Source organism: Hylobates moloch, unplaced genomic scaffold (genome assembly GCF_009828535.3).
Source record: "Hylobates moloch isolate HMO894 unplaced genomic scaffold, HMol_V3 SCAFFOLD_18, whole genome shotgun sequence".
NCBI classification, from domain to species: Eukaryota; Metazoa; Chordata; class Mammalia; order Primates; family Hylobatidae; genus Hylobates; species Hylobates moloch.
The window spans coordinates 32,652,399-32,676,202 of NW_026652293.1; the positions used below are offsets into that span (position 1 = coordinate 32,652,399).

Consider the following 23,804-nt stretch of genomic DNA (forward strand, 5'->3'; position numbering starts at 1 on the left):
TATTTATGTCTAGGAATTGAGATGACAGATGATTTCTCAAATACTCTATAATGAACATGTATTACTTAGATATCAGAAAAAAACTATTTTTCTTTTTTAAAGAATTGTTCCTTACTGAGAAAAAATAGTGTCTAGGGCATGCAGCAGCACAGTTTTGAACAAAGAAATTAGTTTAAGTCTTGGACCTACCATTATTATTAATTTTTTTGGTTTCCTTGATCTTGTTTTTGTTTGAGACAGTTCTGCTCTGTCGCCCTGGCTGGAGTGCAATGGCGCAATCTCGGCTCACTGCAACCTCCGCCTCCTGGGTTCAAGCGATCCTCCTGCCTCAGCCTCCCACACAGTTGGGATTACAGGCGTGCACCACCACGCCCAGCTAATTTTTGTATTTTTAGTAGAGATGGGGTTTCACCATGTTGGCCAGGCTGGTCTCGAACTCCAGACTTCAGGTGATCCACCCGCCTCGGCCTCCCAAAGTGCTGGGATTACAGGCGTGAGCCACCATGCCCGGCCAACCTACCATTATTAACCATGACAGTAAGACAGTGAAGTTACTTAACTCTTCAATTTCATCAACTGTATAATAAATAATACACCAAACAGGGTGGCAGTGAAAATTTTTTAAAATACTAAAATAATAGCTAACATTTATGTGTGTTACACCTCATTTAACATTTACAATATCCCTGTGAGTTAGATGGCCTATTTTACAGATGAAACCAATGCACGAAGAGATTAAGTAATTGCCCAAGCTACATAATAAATGGCAGGGCCAGGATTCAAATCCAGGCAGTCTGAATCCAGAGCCCATATTCTTAATCTTTATCTAATCCTGTACCGTCCATCCACAAATACTGCTTTCCTTCTTTTTCCTCACATTGTTTCTACAGACAGATACAAAAGAAGAAAAGAGATGCAGATAAAAAAGAAGAAAAGGAAAGGTTACCTGAATTCCCCACTGCACCATTGTTCACCAGGGAATTCGGAGCCACAGTACGGGGCCAGTGTCCATCGTGAGACGTGTTAGGGATTGCCACAGGTCTGGCAGCAGGCTGTGCAAAGATGATGCTGGGATCATTCAGGCCAATACTGCTGGGGGCACTGCCTGGTGCAGAGTGGATCACTGGGCCATGGATGGGCCAGGACGGGGCAGGGATCTGGAGAGGGTGCACTGGCAACAATCCCATATTGTGCATGGGAGAATACTGAGCTGGTGGTGACTGGGGAAAGTTATACAGTGGCATCTGGACCTGATGGGGAGGTTGGGCTCCCTGCTGAGGTGGGCCAAGCTTAGGTTGGGATCCTGGCTGAGATGAAGGCTGAGTAATAGCAGCTGACTGGGAAGAGTTCTGTGGAAATGGCTGAGGCTGAGGAGAATAAGATGGTGATTCAGACTGCAGACAAAAAAAAAAAATTTAAAATTAATTTATAAACATCTTAATTTTATCAAAGTAGAGATAAAATACAAAACTAAAAACTTTATAAAACAGAACTCTATGATGTACATCATAACAAATAATTAGTTTTTCCCAAGGTACTCAACCCCCCTTTTCAAGTAGGTATTGCCTCACAAATCATTTTATTGTCCAAAGAAAAGAGAGCCCAGACATGGTTCCCATAGTGCAGAACACATACTTCCTATTGCAAACTCAAAACTTCCATCTAAGTATCTCATAGTCACTTTCCTTCAGTCCCTCAACAAGTATTTATTGTGTCAATTATGTACTAAGTATTGTTCTAGGTAATAAAAATGTAATACCAACATGTATGCCCTCATGGAACTCAACGTTTAAGGGGGATAAGGAGGGGAGCAGATAAAGATTACATAAGCAATCACAATAAGTATAATGAGTACTATGATAAAGAATGTATACTATACAGTTGTCCCTCAGGATATGCAGGGGATTGGTTCCAGGACCCCCAAAATCCTCCTGTACTCAAGTCCCACAGTCAGCTCTACAGAATCCATATATACAAAAAGTTGGATCTCTGAATACTTGGGTTTTGCATCCTGGGAATACTGTATTTTCCAACCACAATCTGTTGGAAAAAAATTCACGTGTAAGTAGACCCACGCAGTTCAAACCTGTTTTGTTCAAGGGTCAGCTACATAATGAAATCCCAGTGCTGGAACACCTAAAGCCACTTTGGGAGAAGGAAAGAAGAGAAATCAAGGAAAGCTTCCCAGAAAAAGTGATCTTTTAGCTGAGACTCAGGGTAAACAGAAATCAGTCTGATACAAGAAGGGAGAGATAAGGGGAGAGGAAAAGTGTTCAATATGATTGAAGGTCCAGAGGTATGAAAACACATGGCTTTTCAAAGTAATTGGAATCTGAAAGAAGTTTAATATTACTGGAGTACGTATAATGGCAGGGTAATGGCCGAGGCTGAAGAGCTAAATAGGGGCAAGACAATGAAGTGCCTTATAAGCCTTGTAATTTAGACTATATCCTAAGTGCAGTGGTAAACCACTGAAGGGTTTTAAACAGGTAAGGAACATGATCAATCTGAACTTTAGAAAGATTATCCTGGTTTAATAAGAATAAAACAGAGAATTTTTTTTAAAGGCTGATGAGAGACAGGAACAGTGGCTCAAGACTGTAAACCTAGCACTTTCGGAGGCTGAGGCAGGCAGATCACTTGAGCTCAGGAGTTTGAGACCTGCCTGGGCAACATGTTGAAATCCCATCTTTACAAGAAATACAAAAATCAGCCAAGTGTGGTGGTGCGTATCTGTAGTCCCAGCTACTCTGGAGGCTGACATGGGAGAATCACCTAAGCCTAGGAGGACGAGACTGCAGTGAGCCATGATTGTGCCACTGCACTCCAGCCTGGGCAACAGAGCAAGACGCTGTCTCAAAAATGAATGAATAAATAAATAAGTAAAAATTAAAAGGCTGTTGAGACTGATTAGGACGTTGCTATAATATAGCAGTCCTGAGATGATAGTAGCCTAGGCTAAGGAAATATAAACAGGGATAGAGGGAAGCAAATGGCTGTGAGATACTTTTTTTTTTTTTTTTTTTTTTGAGACAGTCTCGCTGTGTTGCCCAGGCTGGAGTGCAGTGGTGCAAATCTCAGCACATTGCAATCTCTGCCTCCTGGGTTCAAGTGATTCTCCTGCCTCAGTCTCCCAACTAGCTGGGATGACATGTTCCCTGCCACCACACCCAGCTAATTTTTTGTATTTTTAGCAGAGATGGGGTTTTACCATGTTGATCAGGCTGGTCTCAAACTCCTGACCTTAGGTGATCCACCCACCTCAGCCTCTTGAAGTGCTGGGATTACAGGAGTGAGCCACCACACCTAGCTTTTTTAAAGGCAGAAACAACAGGACTTAGTGACTGAATATAGAGGTTGAAGGAGAGGGAAAAGTTTTGGAAACTAGATAGAAAATGGGATCATTCAATGAGATATAAAACACAGGAGGAAGAGGCAAGTCCTGGGGGTTGGAAGGAAAGATTAACTATATTTTAGACATGTTGAGGTGCTCTGTTAGACATCAGAGTAGTAATGTCCATTAGACAGACTGTTTCCGAAAGCACGGGTGAGAGAAAAGTGAGGACTAGTGGCATAAAATGAAAATTAGGGCAGCATAGAAAAGTGGTTAGAGCATAAGCTTTACTGACAGAGAGCCTGAGGGTTCACGTTCTGATTCCAAGTGTCCATTGACCTCAGGCAAGAAACTGAAACCTCGGTTTCTTTACCTATAAAATATAATCAGAATTTGCCTCAGGTTTTTGAGAAGATTAACTGAACAATGCATGTGGAACATATAACCACCAAGTTCAAGATAGCAGATACATTTCTGTAGCAAGGGAAGGATGGTAGAAGCTTTTAAGATAGGAATGGGATCAAAGAAGAATGTACAGGGGTTTCAACTGAGGGTAATTTTTTAATAAAGCTAAAATAACAGTGTTAAAAACTGTTAAAGCCTGGTAGTGATACATAGAGATTTATTTTCTATACTTTTCTGTACTTTTGAAATATTCTATAATCACAAACAAAGAATGAATGCATGTATAGCACACAGTTTACACTCAAAAAATGTTAACTACATTAAATGTGATTATTGTGTTTATGAAAGTATCAAGCACATAATAGGTATTCAAGTGTTTGAGGTGAGGGTGGAAAATTTCCTAAATGTTTTCCAAAGATTCTCCCTAATACTCTTCAAATACTTGAAAGTTTTTTCTACAACACAAATCACATTAGATTTAGCATGTTAAATGGTTAACGGATTTGATGCTAGAGAGACTTCGGTTTGATTTTTATAATCTCTTATTCTCAGTTTCCCAATTGGTAAAATTTGATGATACTAATACCTACCACTTCACATGGCCACTCGAAGGATTAAATTTGCTAAGTGTAAAGCACTGAACATTTTGTCAGATTTAGAGTGTTATTTAGAGTCATTATTAATTAAGAAGTACAAGGTGAATACAGATTTACACAAAGGTTAAGAGCAACTCAGCAAACTTAATATTAAACTTATGAGTCTGGGCTGGGCACAATGGCTCACACCTGTAATCCCAGCACTGTGGGGAGCCAAGGCAGGTGGATCGCTTGAGGTCAAGAGTTCAAGACCAGCCTGACCAATATGGTGAAACCCCGTCTATACTAAAAATACAAAAATTAGCTGGGCGTGATAGCATTGCCTGCAGTCCAGCTACTCAGGAGATGGAGACAGAACTGCGTGATCCCAGGGGTGCGGAGGTTGCAGTGAGCCGAGAACGCGCCACTACACTTCAGCCTAGACAATGGAGCAAGACTCCATCTTAAAAAGAAAGAAAAGATAGTAAAATAAACTTATGAGTCTGAATTCTCATTCAATACTGTTTTTTTACAGGGTGTATTTCACTAGGTATCCACAGGTCAAGCTATGAGAAGACAGAAGTTTCATGCAAGCAAAATGCCATGTATATATTGCCCTAACAACACTAAATGCCTAAAACATCTCAATTTTTATGTCTATTTTTATTAATGGTATTGACATTTTTCCACTAAGCGAAGTCTGAAACCTCAAAGTCATTACCTTATTTTTAATCCATCTTATTAGGTAGTTATTGTACAATTTAAGAGTAGGCTCATGTAAATTAAGTCGATTCTCTGTAGACAGAAACCCAGATCTACATTATTCCAAAAGGAATGCTCATTACACCTTATGTGCCTAGCAAGGACATATATACAAAGCACTGTGTAATCTGGAAGATCGTATTTGCCAGTCAGAGAAAACACTATCACCCATTAAAGATACCGCTATCATCAGTCAAGACTAACACATTCACAGGCAGAATACTTACACATTCTGAGGACTGTCTAGTCCTTATGGACTGATCACCCTGTTGCTGAGCTGAACCAGCCACCTGTTGAGCATTTACAAGGTTGCGGACCAGCTGGGCTGCTAAGAGAAGGCATCACAAAGAAAATCAACAGATAAGAAAAGTAGCAGAGAAATGACAATAAATAAACTCCCTTCTTATGTAAAAGAATCTCAAATATCTCTGCAATTTTATAAACTTAGACTTTTAAAACTTAAGTATATTAGCGAAGGACTTGCAGCAACTGAGCTACTTAATTTTAAAAGCTATTTGTCAAACTAGCAGATCAAGAAAAAAAATACACCGATCCTAGAAGCAAGAACAAATGTCATTCTGCTTTTCTAAAGGAGACAACATATTTATTTGAGAAATACTTTCTGGTTGGGTGCAGTGGCTCATATCTGTAATCCTAGTATTCTGGGAGGCTGAGGTGGGAGGATCACTTGAGTCTGGGAGGTCAAAGCTGCACTGAGCTGTGATCATACCACTGCACTGCAGCCTGGGCAACGAGTCTCTCTCTCTCTCTCTCTCTCTCTCTCTCTCACACACACACACACACACACACACACACAGACACACACACACACACACAAACAAAAACCTTTCTGCAGTAAGAATCTGAGTAACTGGAAATCACTACTTCTAAAATGTTCTCTTATTTTCTTTCAATAAACTCTTACTTGGGTTACTATTTAATTCTCAAAATTCCTTGTGAAATATAACATGAACAGGTATCCTTCTCTCACAGCAGCAGTGGGAAGAAATATAATTTCTCCAATATGTTTCTAGGAAAAAAGTCTCTTGTAAAGAATGTTAGTGACAGAAATAGATGAAGAATCTGACTCAAATCCAAAGAATAGGCTGGCCACGGTGGCTCACGCCTGTAATCCCAGCACTTTGGGAGGCCAAGGCAGGTGGATCGCCTGAGGTCAGGAATTTGAGACCAGCCTGGCCAACACAGTGAAACCATGTCTCTACTAAAGTCCAAAAATTAGCTGGGCGTGGTGGCATGCGCCTGTAATCCCAGCTACTCAGGAGGCTGAGGAAGGAGAATCGCTTGAACCCGGGAGGCAGAGGTTGCAGTGAGCCGAGATTGCGCCACTGCACTCCAGGCTGGGTAACAAGAGCGAGACTCCGTCTCAAAAAAAAACAAAAAACAAACAAACAAAAAAATCCAAAGAATACTTACAGGGAGATAATTGAATACAACAGACTGTGGAGACCTTGATAATGAACTTATGCAAGTACTATTCAAAGTAAAAGCCTCATTGTCTAAATTTTATCTCTTTAAGAAATTGTAAGGTCCAAAATCATACAATTAGGTTTGCAATAGAGAGGAATTAGGGTCATTTAGCATGCAAGCAACATAAATGACTTCGTTTCTACCAGAAACTATGTTTGGCCTTTTCTATTTACCTGCCACACTGCTATTCCTCTGACGGGCCAGCTTGACCTCTGGGCACTCCCTTCGTACATGTCCAGCATCTCCACATATAAAACATCTGAGGTCTCTAAAGTCTCGAGTGTCATGGAGGTCTCGGGGGTCAAGAACATCTCGGGAATCTTTCTCTTCTTCATTCCCTTCCTTCTCTTCTTCACTGTCTTTCTTCTTTAGTCTAAACAGTAAACTGCTGATACCAATAATGTGGGGCTAGGGACTTGTAAATTAAGTGAGTCACAGAATAAACTATGCAGGACTCTCACAATAACAAAAGGACTAACATGCCCATCATTTCCTGCGTCTTTTTGAAGGCAAGGGAACAAACATTTATGGCACACCTGCTCATTTGGCAGGAACTCGGTTTTCCAGCAGTTTTGTAAAACAATATTATATTAAATTTTTTTTAAATACCAAATTTTAAACCTTTAACAATCCTTAGAGGTTGATATTTATTATCTCCAGTTTTAAAAAGAAATTGAGGCTTAGAGAAGATAAGTGGCTTGACTAAATTTAACAGTAAATAGCAGTGATGGAAACTGGAAGTTTGTTCTGTCTCAAAAGTTCCAAGTTTTTGTATTAGGCCAGACTTGATGACAAAAGAAAGAGATCTTCCTGACCTACTACAATATACAGAACCTGGGAGACTATAATTCGTAGATATATTTTGAGGGAGTATAGAAGATGTACATTCCCCAAGATCTATAAATATAGCTCACAGCTTCCATTAATTATATTTTAATTATCAGTTTGCATGACTGTGAGATCCTCAGCAAGAACCCAATGTCTTGGTCACTTTTATTTCTCCTAGAACAATTCCCAACACATAGATGGTGTCAATAAACACTTCTTCATTTAAAAAAAACCACAAAACTGGCTGGCATGGTGTCTCACGCCTGTAATCCCAGCACTTTGGGAGGCCAAGGCAGGCAGATCACGAGGTCAGGCGTTCGAGACCAGCCTGGCCAACACTGGTGAAACCCCATCTCTACTAAAGATAACAAAAAATTAGCTGGGCATTGTGGTGGGTGCCTGTAATCCCAGCTACTTGGGAGGCTGAGGCAGGAGAATCACTTGAAACCGGGAGGCGGAGGATGCAGTGAGCGGAGATCACACCATTGCACTCCAGCCTGGGCGACAGGGCGAGACGCCATCTCAAAAAAAATAAAAACAAAAACAAAAACAAAAAAACTGAGTGAATTAATGGATAAATGAACAAATGAATGTTAGAAGATACTATTATACCACGTACAAATCTTACCCTATTACAAAATTCCACTCAAATGAACATTTACCTTAAGTATAATTAAATACCCTAAACTTTCTCACTTAAACATTTCTGAACATAATTATAGCTACAAATTGGTCTCTCATTTATTTTCCTCAAAATGTTGATATATATACATTTGCCAACCTTTTCCTTTTAGGGCAGTCTTTCATGTAGTGGCCTATTTTTCCACACACACGGCAACATCTATCATTGGGAGCCAGTTCTCCATCTGTTAATACTCTGGAATCAAAGAAGTACTCCTAGGGAGAAAATGCAATTTTACTAGGAGGAATCACTATAAAACTTTTGAATCCAAATGGAAAGAAGACCAAGATGCAAACATGGTTTATTTTTACAAAGAAAATAACAGCAACAAATATTTCACTTGTAAGTAAAACCCAAGATATGAAAATAAGATTCACAATCATCATCATCACAGTTGCTAATAGTACTAACCAAGTTACATCCATATGACATTACACAAAGATGCTACAGATGAGTAAGAAAAATCTCAATAAAGTAGATACTATTTTCATCCTCACTTTATAGGTGGGGAAACTGATTCAGGAGTTCAAGTCATTTGCCCATAGAAAAAAATAGGTTAAGTCTCAGATAAAAGATGTAGAGCTAAGTCTGTCTCACAACAAAACTCATGCTTTCTGCTATATTGGGCTACTTTTGGAAAGGAATTATTCTCTGTACAAAATTGCCTGTAGGCTAAGTGCAGTGACTCATGCCTGTAATCCCAACACTTTGGGAGGCTGAGGCAGGGGGATCACCTGAAGTCAGGAGTTCGAGACCAGCCTGGCCAATATGGCGAAACCCCGTCTCTACTAAAAACACAAAAATTAGCTGAGCATGGTGGCGTGTGCCTGTAGTCCCAGCTATTCAGGAGGAAGAGACAGGAGAGTTGCTTGAATCCAGGAAGTGGAGGTTGCAGTAAGCAAAGATCGTGCCACTGCAGTCCCAGTTACTCAGGAGGCCGAGATGGGAGGACCACTCGAGGCCAGGAGTTTGAGGCTGTAGTGCATAATGACTGTGCCTATGAATAGCCACTGCACTCCAGCTGGGACGAAGTAGTGAAACTCTGTCTCTAAAAACTAAAAATAAATAAGTAAATAACAACAACAAAAAAAGCAATTCTCTGGTTTATGTGAAATGTGATTGGATTTAATACAGCCTTTTAAGAACATGTAACATGTATTATGTAAAGAGGAACAGACCTAAAGAAAAGGCAGGGAATTAAAAAGAAGTAAATAATTTTCCAAAGTCTTAGAACCAGACTTATTTCTGCTTTATCTTTGCACCTTGCTTATCCCTCTAAACTTTAGCTTAGTTTTGCATTGTCACAAAGACTAGCTGGTCCTAACAGTGTCCATCCTTCTGGAAGTCAAGAGAACATGTCCACTTAGCTATTTTCACATTTCCCTAAACTCAAAGATAAAAGTATAAGAGACATGCCCAAAAGGATGCCTATAGCTTTAAAAAGACAATAACAAGTATTGGTGAGGATGCAGAAAAACTGGAACACATACGTATTGCTGGTGGGAATGTAAAGTAGCACAGCCACTTTAGAAAACAGTTCCTTGAAAAGTTAAACATAAATTTATCAAAATGACACAGCAATTACACTATTAAGTATATACCAAGAGAAATAAAAACATACATTCTCACAAAAATTTGCACACAAATATTTACAACAGCATTATTCATAATAGCCAAAAAGTAGAAACAACTCAAATGTCCAACAACTGATGAATGGATAATAAAATGTGGTATATCCATACAATGGAATATTTTTCAGCCATAAAAGGGAATGAAGTATTGATACATGGTACAGCATGAAGGAATCTTGAAAACATCACGCTAAAATGAAAGAAGCCAGTTTCAAAATGTTACATATCATATGATTTCACTTATATGAAATGTCCAAAATAGGCAAATCTACAGAGACAAAAAGTGGTTAATGGTTTGAGAAGAGGGGAAGAGAGGGAATGAGAACTGACTGCTAATGAGGACAAGGGTTTATTTTAAAAGAAGACGACAATGTTCTAAAATTAAATTGTAGGGATGGTTGCACAATCCTGTATATATATTAAAAACCACTGAATTGCACAGTGAGTTGTATATAATGTGGACTCTATTCCAATGAAGCTGTTTGGTTTGGTTTTATTTGCCTTTTTAGAGACAGCATCTCGCTGTGTTGGCCAGGCTGGTCTTGAACTCCTGGCCTCAAGCAATCTTCCTGCCCTGGCCTTCCAAAATAATAGATTACAGGCATGAGCCACCATGCCCATCTTGTGTTTTTTTTTTTAAAGACAACAGATACAATTCTTCATTACTACTGATAAATCAATGTAGCTAATTAAAATCATCATCCTATTTTTTGCCAGGACAACATAAAGGTCTTAATTCACCCAAGCTGCTTAAGACAGAAACCTAAGAAGCATCCTGAACTTGTTCTCTTTCGCCCATCACTTCTAATTAATGACCAAGTTGTATCCATTCTATTGCTGAATATCTCTTGAATCCACTTTTCTCTATCCTTCCACCCCAGTTAGGGTGGCCTACACCTGAGGCCAGCAAACTTATTCTGTAAAGAGTCAGGTAGTAAATCTTTTAGGTGCTGTGACAAAATTGAAGATGTAATATAGGTACTTACATAATGAGAGAAAGCAAATTTCCACAAAAAATTTTATTGAAGAAATGTTAAATATGCTAATAGAAATAATTAGATATAATCTTTTATAAGTTTACTACTAAGAAGAATATAATTATTTTGGAGGGAGATATAGTTTATTTAATTGGGGTTCAAAGTTAGTGTTCCCTATCATTAAAACTGAGAGCAACTGTTCATCTATAAATGCTGATCTGCAATGACATTTTATGTATTTTAACTAAAAACGCCTTTCACAGATGAAGAGGTTGAAGATTCAGAGGAGATAGAATAATCTAGAGTACATATGTAAGAACTAATCTTTCATAAAGAAGAAATACCTACAGATGCAGGTAGATTTACAGATCTTGTAGCAGAAAGCTAAAGGACTATTTATTTGATACTATGTACTGTCTCAGAGGAAAAGCATCCACTGGAGTGAGAAGGGCAGAGGTAAAAGGTGGGACAAAGTGCAGGGCATACGGCTTTTTTTTTTTTTTTGAGACAGAGTCTCGCTCTGTTGCCCAGGCTGGAGCGCAGTAGCGCAATCTCAGCTCACTGCAACCTCCGCCTCCTGGGTTCAAGCAATTCTCCTGCCTCAGCCAAGCTGGGACTACAGGCGTGCACCACCACTCCCAGCTAATTTTTTTTTTTTTTGTATTTTTAGTAGAGACGGGGTTTCACCACGTTGACCAGGCTGTTCTCCAACTCCTGACCTTGTGATCTGCCTGCCTCAGCCTCCCAAAGTGCTGGGATTACAAAGTGAGCCACTGCACCTGGCTGGCATACTGCATTTTGAGTAAAATAAGTAAATCTGAAATAGTGCTAACAGAATAGGAGCTAAAGGTAACTGAAGAAATATGACTGTCACACATTACTGAAAGTCCAGTTGAGGCTGGTAAACGTTTATGACTGTAATATATACTTAAAACTGTCTAGCTTTTTGACTTTTTTCCATTAGTGTACAGCTACCCAAGGACAGGCACATGGTGGATATCTGAATTCATATAAGGTACAATACAGAAGAGTGCACAGGAAGGACTGTGGCACAAAGGAATTCAAGATATATGTTAGATGGCCAGGCGCAGTGGCTCACACCTGTAATCCCAGCATTCTGGGAGACCAAGGCAGGCAATCATTTGAGGTCAGGAGTTTGTGACCAGCCTGGCCAGCGGGTGAAACCCTGTCTCTACTAAAAATACAAAAATTATCTGGGCATGGTGGCGTGCACCTGTAATCCCAGCTACTCTGGAGGCCAAGGCAGGAGGATCGCTTGAACCTGGATGGCGGAGGCTGCAGTGAGCTGGGATGGCACCAGTGCACTCCAGCATGGGTGACAGAGTGAGACTCCATCTCAAAAAAAAAAAAAAGCCAAAGTATATACTAGAGAGCAGACAAAATCTAAGTTAAATGGGGAAGAAAAATGACAGAAGACAGCTGATGGACAGGGACAAAATGGGTCAATATATAGGAGAACATAATGATGTAGAAAAATAACTGAAAGAACAAGAAAGATGAAAGGACAGGAAATATACTTATCTTTATCTTTCATAATTTAGGGAAATAAGGCAAATCTATCTTGCATGCTGTTATAATCTCAGTAACTAGGAGTGAAATAGGTATGAAGTATAAGCATGAAAGACTACGTACAAGGACATTTTCGACCATACAGGTTGAGTATCCCTTATCCAAAATGCTTGAGATCAGAAGTGTTTTGGATTTTGAAATACTTGCATTACATTTACACCAGTTGAGCACCCAAATCAGAAAATCGGAAATCTCAAATGCTCCATATGAGCATTTCCTTTGAGGGCCATGTCAGTGCTCAATAAGTTTCAGGCTTCAGATTTGGGGTGCTCAACCTGTGTAAGTTGTAACACTGACACAATGAAGATAACCTAAATGTCCATCAAAAGAAAAGTTAGATAAACTAGTATATCCAAGTTATGGATTACTACATACTGACTTTTGAAAGAGAATAAAGTAAATCAAAAAATGATTAGCAGACTCATGGGCCCCTTCTGCTAGGCCCCAAATGACATTCAAGACCAAAGATTTTGACATCTATATGTAATTATAATATATTGCATTAAGAATTACTAAAAATTTGTATGCATAAACTAAAACGGGCCCATTTCCAGTTTACCGAGGACTCTAATTTAGTATTCTACTAGAAAGTCTCGGCCAGGCACAGTGGCTCACGCCTGTAATCCCAGCACTTTGGGAGGCCAAGGCGGGTGGACCACCTAACGTCAGGAGTTCAAAACCAGCCTGACCAACATGGCAAAACCCCGTCTCTACTAAAAATACAAAATTAGCTGGGCGTAGTGGCACGTGTCTGTAATCCCAGCTACTTGGGAGGCTGAGGCAAGAGAATCGCTTGAACCTGGGAGGCAGAGGTTGCAGTGTGCCAAGATTGTGCCACCGCACTCCAGCCTGGGAAACAAGAGTGAGACTCTGTCTCAAAAAAAAAAAAAAAGGCCGGGAGCAGTGGCTCACGCCTGTAATCCCAGCACTTTGGGAGGCTGAGATGGGCGGATCACCTGGTCAGGAGTTCGAGACCAACCTGACCAACATGGTGAAACCCTGTCTCTACTAAAAATACAAAAAAATTAGACAGGTGTGGTGGCACGTGCCTGTAATCCCAGCTACTTGGGAGGCCGAGGCGGGAGAATCGCTTGAACCTGGGAGGTGGAGGTTGTGGTGAGCCGAGATCGCGCCATCGCACTCCAGCCTGGGCAACAAGAGCAAAAACCCCATCTCCAAAAAAAAAGTGTCACTACATGGGGCTGAGCATGGTGGCTGATGCCTGAAATCTTGGCACTTTAGGAGGCCAAGGCAGGAGGATCACTTGAGCCCAGGTGTCCAAGGCTGCAGTGAGCTATGACTGCACCACTGCACTCCAGCCTGGGGACGAGAGCAAGACCCTGTATCAAAAAAACAAAAATTAACCAAAAGGTCTGACAGCATGCAATACTGTGAGGTTCCTACTGAACACATGCATATATAAACACAAATAGTTGGATTCCTCACAATTCTCAGGTAAAATGCTTTATCAGTGTATCATCATATTTGTTTTGATCTGTTTTTCATTGTTTCTATTTCAATTAAAATATTAGTCAACTTATGCCAAATGCGGTGGCTCATGCCTGCAATCCCAGCACTTTGGGAGGCCAAGGTAGGTGGATCATGAGGTCAGGAGATAGACTGAGACCATCCTGATCAACATGGTGAAATCCCGCCTCTACTAAAAATACAAAAATTAGTTGGGCGTGGTGTCAGGTGCCTGTGGTCCCTGCTACTCTTGGCTGAGGCAGGAGGATCGCTTGAATCCAGGAGGCAGAGGTTGCAGTGTGCCGAGATCACACCACTGCACTCCAGCCTGGTGACAGAGCAAGACTCCGTCTCAAAAAAAAAAAAAAATTTGTTTGCTTTTCCTTTTTTCAGTAATTTTGTTTTTACATTTTTTGCATTGTTTCAAATTTTACGATTATTTTATTTCTCTCCATTGTAATTATTATCACCCCATAACAGGCTAGAAAATAAAAGTCTCTGAGAACCAGTGCTCCAAGGGAAAAGAAGACTTCTGTCTGCTTTTCTTATTCTGCCCCCAAGAAATAAGACACCTGAAACTGGACTGAACAAGTTCAAGGACATTCACTAAGTAAATGCATGTTTGTTGTGATGGTTAATATTGAATGTCAATTTGACTGGACTGAAGCATACAAACTATTAATCCTGGGCATGTCTGTTGGGTGTTGCCAAAAGAGATTAACATTTGAGTCAGGGGGCTGGGGAAGGCACATCCGAACTTAATCTAGTGGGCATAATTTAATCATCTTCCAGTGAATATAAGGCAAGCAGAAAAACGTGAAAAGGCAAGACACGCCTAGCCTCCCAGCCTACATCTTTCTCCTGTGCTGAATGCTTCCTTCCCTCAAATGTCGGACTCCAAGTTCTTCAGTTTTGGGACTTGGACTGGCTCTCCTTGCCTCTCAGCTGCAGACACTCTATTATGGGACCTTGTGATCATGTAAGTTAATACTAATAAACTCATATATGTGTGTATATATATGTATATATGTGTATATGTATGTATATATGTGTATATATATGTATATATGGGTATATATATGTATATGTGTGTGTGTGTATATATATAATAGGATATATATATATCCTATTAGCTCTGTTCCTCTAAGAGAACCCTAATACATTTGTTCTCTTTCTTGAGATTTCTTCTAAGTCTCTTGCTCTGAAGCTAAAACCTCCTGCAGTCTCCCTAACCATAAGAAAGCAGGCAACAACCAGAGGGAATGTGTGACAATGTGTGACCAAGAGGAATGTGTGACACTCTCCCACCCAATTCAGGCAGAAGGAAACTTCTCGGTTCCATGCCATCTAATTCAGCTTACTAAAGCTATACAAAAATTAGGGAAGCCCCAACAAATAATAAAGTATTTCTTTGGTTTTGTCTTCTATGTGTATATTTTCATCAAGATTTCTGGAGATAAAAGAGGGATGATGAGCAGCACCTAAAATTCAACAATCCAGAGTCTTGACTATCTATTCTCATTCACTCAACAAATCCTTATTTGGTATATCCAATGCGCCAGACACTATGTATGTACTGGAAATAGAAAGGTGAACCTTACAGACATGAATCCTGTCTTTGTGGGGTCTATAGTCTAGTGGAGAAGACAGAATTTAACAAATAGTTTAAACAAATAAAATTTTGAAAATATATATCTCATTATGGACTATGATAAATGCATTAAGAAAAAATATACAAAGCTATGACGATCTCTTTCTCTATATCTAACATCAGTTTGGAAACACGATTAAGCTTCTTGTTCTATTTAAAAAGAGAAAAGATTCACAATTCATATAATGTAAACTTACAGCTTCTCTGCCAATGAGTGGATAAAAAGGGGTACCAAAAAGTTTCCTTCCGTTGATAAATGCTTTCATGATGAAATTGGTCACTATTAAAGAAAGAAGAAAACAATAAAGATGCAGACATTAATGTGTCAGAGTTTTAAAATCAGAGAATCTCTATATTTAAAACTTACTTTTTCTAGAAACTCCAGCACCAAGATTATGATTCAAGTCAAAAGGGTCTACAAAAGAAATATATCAATGATTAAGAATTACATTCACTGTACCATAAAAATATACTTAGAAGTCATTGCTAAAGTCTAATACTTATATGTACTCAGACTATACAAATCAGCAAACTCTTCCTCTAAAATTACACATTAAAGGATGAAAACTGATAAAAGAGGAAGAAGCTTCCAAATCCTAATGTATTTCAGTTTTCCCCTCAATTTCCTTGACCAAATTTTGGTTGCTCCTGAATTAATATCGGCTTAAATGATTACCTTCAATTGCAATGCACTTGGAAGTCCACTGCTTCTCAAAAGTTGTCAACAGCTTTTTCTGCCGAATGCTAATTACATATTCCTTGAAATCAAACTCTTCAGTATAGAAACGAAGCAGTCCCAACCAAAGCTCCCCTAATGATTCTGTGTTCTTTCCAAGTGAAGGTAAACGCTTTTTCTACATATAAAAAAAGAGAAAAGAACAATGTCTATACAGTACTATCCAAAACATGGACAGCAAATCCAAGTAAAATTATTAAATTAAACAAATGCTAACATAATATCAGTGAGCATTCTAGAACATAAAAACTATTTTAAAATTACCAGTTCTTCTGTTTTATCAAAGAAAAAAGCATTCCATCCATCAACCATTCTCTGTGGAATCTGTTTTCCATCAAAGATCTGCATAAAAAAATTAATTGTATTATTAGATTTCAAGTGATCCAACCCAAAGGTCCAAATACTCTAATACCATTTTAGAATTTACCTATAAAACACAGTAAAATACTTCTTCCAAAAAGAACATGTCACGATGATGGTATAATTTGATGCCAAGAAATTAATGAATAAAACGTATCTGAAAGACCAAAGCTGGAAAAGGATGTCTTAAGAGCATCAAACTCCAAATGATACATTTGATGTTATCTACTTGGCCTATCAAAACATATCCAGTCCAAGAATAATGAAGCAAAACTTAAAAAAGAAACAGCAGTCATGATGAAACAGCAGTTTCATCAAAGGATCACAGATGTAAAAATACAAAATAGATTATACCTACTGATTGTGCACCCAAAGGAAGTCAACAGAACTGTTTTGGGACCTAGTACTTTTAATCATTTATCTGTATCAGATAAGGCTAAAAAGCAATTGGACAATCATTTTGTAAAAATGGAAAATTAGGGCCGGGCACAGTGGTTCATGCCTGTAATCTCAGCACTTTGGGAGGCCAAGAAGGGTGGATCATGAGGTCAGGAGTTTGAGACCAGCCTGGCCAACATGGTGAAATCCAGTCTCTACTAAAGATACAAAAAATTAGCTGGGCGTGGTGGCGTGCACCTGTAATCCCATCTACTCGGGAGGCTGAGGCAGGAGAAACACTTGAACCTGGAAAGCAGAGGTTGCAGTGAGCCGAGATTGTGCCACTGCACTCCAGCCTCAGTGACAGGGCGAGACTCCGTCTCACCAAAAAAACAAAACAAAACAAAACAAAAAAAAAAAAAAGGAAAATTAGGAAGCTTTCCCTTACATTTTGATAAAGACTATAAACTTTATTAATTATGAATAATAATTCGCTGTCCTGAGGAGAAGAAAAAAGGAGAAAAAAACGCTATTTTTACAAGAAGAAAAGTATCCCGTAAGATGTCTGTGTAACTGACTTCCACAAGTAATTGATACTTTTATTCTAAAGGAGGCTTAAGAAAGAGATGCAATAAAGTAGGAAGGTGCAATAGATTCAGTCAGGAGACCTGATTTCTAGCCTCTTATCCTGAGGAATAGTGATTCTGGGCAAGATAATCATCTCCCTAAGTGCTCAGTTTTCCCAGTGAAAATGAGAAAAGACTATATAAATTAGTCAGTCAGTAGTTTATAAATGGAGAAAACATATCACACCACCTTCTCTTTACCCTCCACCCTGACTAATGGGTCCCAGAATACAGTTAAACCACAATACCATTTAAATCCACTAGTTAAGGTGGGCCTGGGCCCAATGGCCATTTCCATTTTTGATGTGACAGTGATTTATAAAATTAACTACATGTCTGGCCCCTCCAATTTTATTCTCAGATTTAAGTTCTTTGTGGGTAAGGACTATGGCTTATCTCTGAAACCCAGAACCCTACTAGACCAAAGCCACATAGAGAACACTTAATATATGTTTGTTGAATGACTACATTTACTATGTAAGTATGTTAAACAGAAATCAAGCTTCCAGGGACTAGGGCTAGTAGTTGCTTTTTTACATTTACATATTACTTAAACAGATACAGTTTACCAAAAGTCATCTAGCATATATTCTGACATTTCATAAAACAAAAAAGTGAAAGACTGAGGCCGGGCGCAGTGGCTCATGCCTGTAACCCCAGCACTTTGGGAGGCCGAGGCAGGCAGATCACCTGAGGTCAGGAGTTCAAGACCAGCCTAGCCAACATGGCAAAACCCGGTCTCTAATAAAAATACAAAAAATTGGCCGGGCTTGGTGGTTTGTGCTTGTAGTCCCAGCTACTTGGGAGGCTGAGGCAGGAGAATCGCTTGAACTCAGGAGATTGAGGTTGCAATGAGCTGAGATTGCGCCACTACACTCCAGCCTGGGTGACTGAGCGAGATTCTGTCTCAAAAAAAAAAAAAAAAAAAGTAAGAGGCAATTACAGCTATTAATATCTGAAACAAAAGATATAGGATTTCTGACCTCAAGAAAGAAGTGAAGATATTAAGGGGCTGACGTGTAACATTTTACCCTTAAAGATTCAGACACTATTATAGGTACTTCATGTTTTGTAAACACAGATTTATTTGCTAGATATTGAAATAAACTACCTCTTTAGAACCCTGTTTTCAGATAATTCATACTTCTGAGTAACAACAATCCAACTCTTTAGATCTTGATTGTTTTTAAGAGATTTCATATTTTTCAGTAATATCCATGATCCAACCCAACTATGTTGGCTGATAACGCAGTGGAGTAGGTCTGTGGGCATTGAAACGTTAATCATCACTCATTTTGCCTACTCTTTTGAATTATCATGTTTTACTGTGTTTAATTCTCCCCACTCTGTTTCAGCCCTCAGAAGCACTAATGCTGTCCACTTTTACACACACACACACACACACACACACACACACACACTCTCTCTCTCTCTCCCTGCTGTCTCTCTGTTCTCTTTCAACACGAATCATCTTCAACTTAGCACTCAGTCCTCCCTCTAAACAAGTCAATCATATTACAAGGATCACCAAATAAGTCAATCATATTTATGTAAAGAATGACCCTAAACATTTCCAAATTTCTTATCTTATTGTGATATTCTAATATGTACTGCTATATTTATATTGCATTTTTCTTTTTAGACAGAGTCTTGCTCTGTCACCCAGGCTGGAGTGCAGTGGCACAATCTCAGCTCACTGCAACCTCCACCTTGCCAGTTCAAGCCATTCTCGTGCCTCAGCCTCCCAAGTAGCTGGGATTACAGGCATATGCCACCATGCCCAGCTAATTTTTGTATTTTTTAGTAGAGACGAGGTTTCACCATATTGGCCAGGCTGGTCTCAAACTCCTAACCTCTAGTAATCTACCCCCCTCGGCCTCCCAAAGTGCTGGGATTACAGGAGTGAGCCACTGAGACTGGCCTAACTTGTAATATTTTAGTTGTGGTAAGATACACAAAATATAAAATTTACCATCATAAGCATACAGTTCTGCGGCCTAAGTATAGTCATACTGTCACGCTACCATCACCACCATCCATTCACAGAATTCTTATCATCTGGTAAAACTAAAACTCTATATTTATGAAACTATTACTTCCCATTTCTCCCTCCTTGATTTCCTGGCAACCACCACTCTACTTTCTGTCCCTATGAATTTGACTACTCTAGGTACTTCATATAAGTAGAATCAAATAGTATTTGTCTTTCTGTGACTGGATTACTTCACTTAGCATAATGTCCTCAAGGTTCATCCATTAAGTTGCAATTTTTAAGCTGACATGGGTTAAAAAAATTTTTCATAAAATCATGTGTGAACACTCCCAAATCTCTTTTGGAATTAATTTTTATGTGAAAATTTGCTTTTACTTATTATGATTTGCTAGGTTAGAGCAAAAATCTTCTGCCTAGGACAGCTCTTTTTGACGTAAAGAACTTTGTACTGCTGACCATCAAAAAAATGCTCTTAGCTGTGCCTTAGTAATACCCAGCCACATAAAGCTAAAGCTTAATTACAAATGGAGGCAGACATCATTAGCTTCTTTAAACATATCCTTACCCTTAAAAGATAATTGATGCCAATGGTCAATACTTAAATGATGCCAGAGCAATGGACAATGAGGTCCCATATGACAACCATTAAAAAACGCCAGAAACAAAAATCCATGTATCATCAGTGTATATATATCACAAAGTCCCCCGAAATCAAACCTCATTATGATGGGAAACATTCCATGAACTGTCTCTCGTTTGATCAATATTAAGCAGATGTCTGTTAAACAGATAATGAAAGAGTTTTTAAAGTTGAATATGATAGTCCTACCTACATTTTTCCAATAATAATAGTAATAATGCTGCTAATGAGCATAAATCATAATAGTAAAAATAATAAAAGCAAGCACTGTTTATGAATGTCTACTTTCGCACCTACTACATTCAAAAGCATTCAATGTTTCTGTTCCTCATATCAACACTGAAATATTATCATTATTACATTTTTAATGATGATGAAACTCAGACTTATGCAGATTGTTGAAGGCCAAAATGTTAGAATTAGGATTCTGACTAGTTATCTCTGGCTCTAAATACAATGCCTTGCTATTTCTATTACTTCATGCTACCTCAGTGACTCCTAAATCCATGGGTAAGGAGAGAATACAGACAAACCACCAAGAAAATCAAATTTGTGGTCCATTTTTGTTAATCATAGTATCTGGCAAAGTGGCAAATGATATTACTGGAGAATTAGTACATATGATCCCTATTTAAAGCCTAAACAATGATTAGAATAATACAGAGAGTAGGCTGTGTGTGGTGGCTCACGCCTGTAATCCCAGCACTCTGGGAGGCCCAGGTGGGCGGGTCACGAGGTCAGGAGATTGAGACCATCCTGGCTAACACGGTGAAACCCCATCTCTACTAAAAATACAAAAAATTAGCCGGGCAAGGTGGCGGGCGCCTGTAGTCCCAGCTACTCGGGAGGCTGAGGCAGGAGAATGGCGTGAACCTGAGAGGTGGAGCTTGCAGTGAGCCGAGATTGCACCACTGCACTCCAGCCTGGGTGACACAGCGAGACTCTGTCTCAAAAAATAGTAATAATAATAATAATACAGAGAGTAATGCTGGCCTTGGCAGGCCTAATTAATTTATGGTAAATTTTAAATATCATCCAGTGAACAAATTTGTTAAAAAACAATTCACTCCTAGCCAGGCTAATTAAGAAAAGAAGAGAAGGTATATAAATTACTAATGACAGAAATGAAAGAGGGGATATCAATACATATCTCATGGACATTAAAAGAATAATAATACTATGAACTACAATTTTGATAACCTAGATGAAATGAACTAATTCCTTAAAAGACACAATATACCAGCCAGGGGCGGTGGCTCATGCCTGTAATCCCAGCACTTTGGGAGGCCAAGGCGGGCGGATCACCTGAGGTCAGGAGTTCAAGACCAGCCTGGCCAACATTGGCGAAACCCTGTCTCTACTAAAAATACAAAAATGAGCCGGGCATGGTGGCGGGCACCTGTAATCCCAGGTACTCGGGAGGCTGAGGCAGGAGAATTGCTTGAACCCAGGAGGCGGAGATTGCAATGAGCCGAGATCACGCCACTGTACTCCAGCCTGGGCGACAGAGTGAGATTCCATCTCAAAAAAAAAAAAAAAAAGACACAATATGCCAAAACTCACACAAGAAGAAACAGAAAATTTGAATGGGCCTATATCTATTAAATAAACTGAATCAATAATTAATAACCAGCCAAAAGAGAAAGCACTAGGCCTAGATGGGTACACTGATGAATTCTACCAAACATTTAAGGAAGAAATTAAACCAATTCTCGAAGAATGAGTGAGGAAGTGTTCCTTCTGCCTCATCTCTTTCAGAGGACAGAAGCAGAATGAACACTTCCTAACTCATTCTACGAGGCCAGCATTAACCTAATACAAAAACCAGACAAAGACATTGCATTGTAAGTAAAGAAAACTACAGACCAATCTCTCATGAACAATGATGCAAAATTCCTCAACAAAATATTAGCAAATCAAATCCAATAATGTACAAAAGAGAGTTATACAAAGCAGGTTCAACATCTGAAAATCAACTGATGTAATTGTGGTATTATAATTGGCCTCCAAACCCATTTCCTGACATACAACTCCTAACATCCTTGGAATCTCCAAAGAGAAGTCTTTTTGTACGCAAGCAAGTTGACTACTGGCTGACAGCCCCTAGGTATCTTTAAAATAGGGGTTGGTCACCAGAAAGACCAAGGCATGATTACAGGGTTGGGACTTTCAGCCCTATACCCCAACCTTTGGGGAGCGGAGAAGGGCTAAAGGTTAAGTTGATCACCAATGGCAAACAGCTTGGCTTAGTCAATCTTGCATATGTAATGAAGCCTCCATAAAAACCCAAAGGTCTCGGTCCAAATAGCTTCTTGATAGCTGAACACATGGAGGTTCCTAGATGGTGGTATGCCCTGATAGGGCATGAAAGCTCCTCATCCCTTCTCCCATACCTTGTTTTATGTATTTCTTCATTTATATCCTTTGTAATATCCCTTATAATAAACCAGTAAGCCTAAGTAAATGGTTGAGTTCTGTGAGCCTTTCTAGCAAATTAATCAAATCCAAAGAGGTCATCATAGGAACCCAAACTTTAAGCTGGTCAGTCAGAAGTTCTGGAGGGCCTAGACTTCAACTGGTGTCTAAACTGGAGATAGTCTTGTGAGACTGAGCCCTCAACCAGTGGAATATGATGCTATAGACGGTGCCAGAATTGAATTGGAGGACACCATGGTGTTTAGTGCAGAAGTGGTTGCTTGCTTGGTGTGTGGGGAAAACCCCCCAACACATTCGGTCACAGAAGTCTTTTGTGATTATTGTTGTTGAGTAAGAGAATAAAAAAAACACTTTGGGGGCTGGGCGTGGTGGCTCAGGCCTGTAATCCCAGCACTTTCGGAGGCTGAGGCAGGTGGATCACCTGAGGTAAGGAGTTCGAGACTAGCCTGCGTGGCAAAACCCCATCTCTACTAAAAATACAAAACAATTAGCCGGGCATGGTGGTGGGCACCTGTAATCCCAGCTACTGGGGAGGCTGAGGCAGGAGAATCACTTGAACCCGGGAGGCAGAGGCTGGAGTAAGCCAAGATTGCAACACTGCACTCCAGCCTGGGTGACAAGAGCGAAATTACGTCTCAAAACAAAAAGAAATAAAAAACATTTTGGGTTTGAGTGTGTGTTTTCTCCTCAGTAACCCATCACATCAACAGGCTGAAGAAGAAAAGTCACAGATCAATAGATGCAGAAAAAGCATTTGACAAAATCCAACACCCATTCATGATTAAAAAAAAAAACCTCTCTATAAACTAAGAATGGAGAAAAATTTCCTCAGCTTGTTAAAGAAATCTATAAAAATCCTACAGCTAACATCATACTCAAATGGTGAAAAACTCAACGCTTTCCCTTGTAAAATTAGGAATAATATAAGGATGTTCTCTTTCACCACTCCTTTTCAACATCTGGTAAGTCTTAGGTAATGCTGATACTGGAAGTTCTAGCTAATGCAATGAAACAAAAAAAGGAAATAAAAGGTATACAGGTTGAGAAGAAATAAAACTGTTCACATATGACATGATAATCTATGCAAAAAATCCAAATTGGAACAATACTCCAAGAAGTAATAAGCAATTACAGCAAGTTTACAAGACACAAGATTAATATAAAAAATTCAAACACTTTCCTAGATACATGCAATGAACAAGTGGAATTTGAAATTAGAAATACAATACCATTTACATCAGCACC

At 39.3% G+C, this 23,804-nt stretch overlaps 1 protein-coding gene across 12 annotated transcripts in view; it reads right to left on the reverse strand.

Annotated features, from left to right (window-relative positions):
- TUT4 (terminal uridylyl transferase 4) overlaps positions 1–23,804 on the reverse strand; it is a 132,488-nt gene that overhangs the window by 7,102 nt on the left and 101,582 nt on the right. For 8 of the 12 annotated variants that reach the window (XM_058430352.1, XM_058430344.1, XM_058430351.1 and 5 more), the window contains 8 exons: positions 16,391–16,468; positions 16,067–16,244; positions 15,758–15,805; positions 15,588–15,670; positions 8,174–8,289; positions 6,738–6,952; positions 5,304–5,404; positions 947–1,394 (listed from right to left, as the gene is read on the reverse strand). In XM_058430352.1, coding sequence (XP_058286335.1) covers positions 947–1,394; positions 5,304–5,404; positions 6,738–6,952; positions 8,174–8,289; positions 15,588–15,670; positions 15,758–15,805; positions 16,067–16,244; positions 16,391–16,468 — 1,267 coding nt within the window. The remainder of the gene's footprint in view (positions 1–946; positions 1,395–5,303; positions 5,405–6,737; positions 6,953–8,173; positions 8,290–15,587; positions 15,671–15,757; positions 15,806–16,066; positions 16,245–16,390; positions 16,469–23,804) is intronic. The other 4 variants (XM_058430346.1, XM_058430350.1, XM_058430347.1 and 1 more) reach the window with 2 other exon arrangements.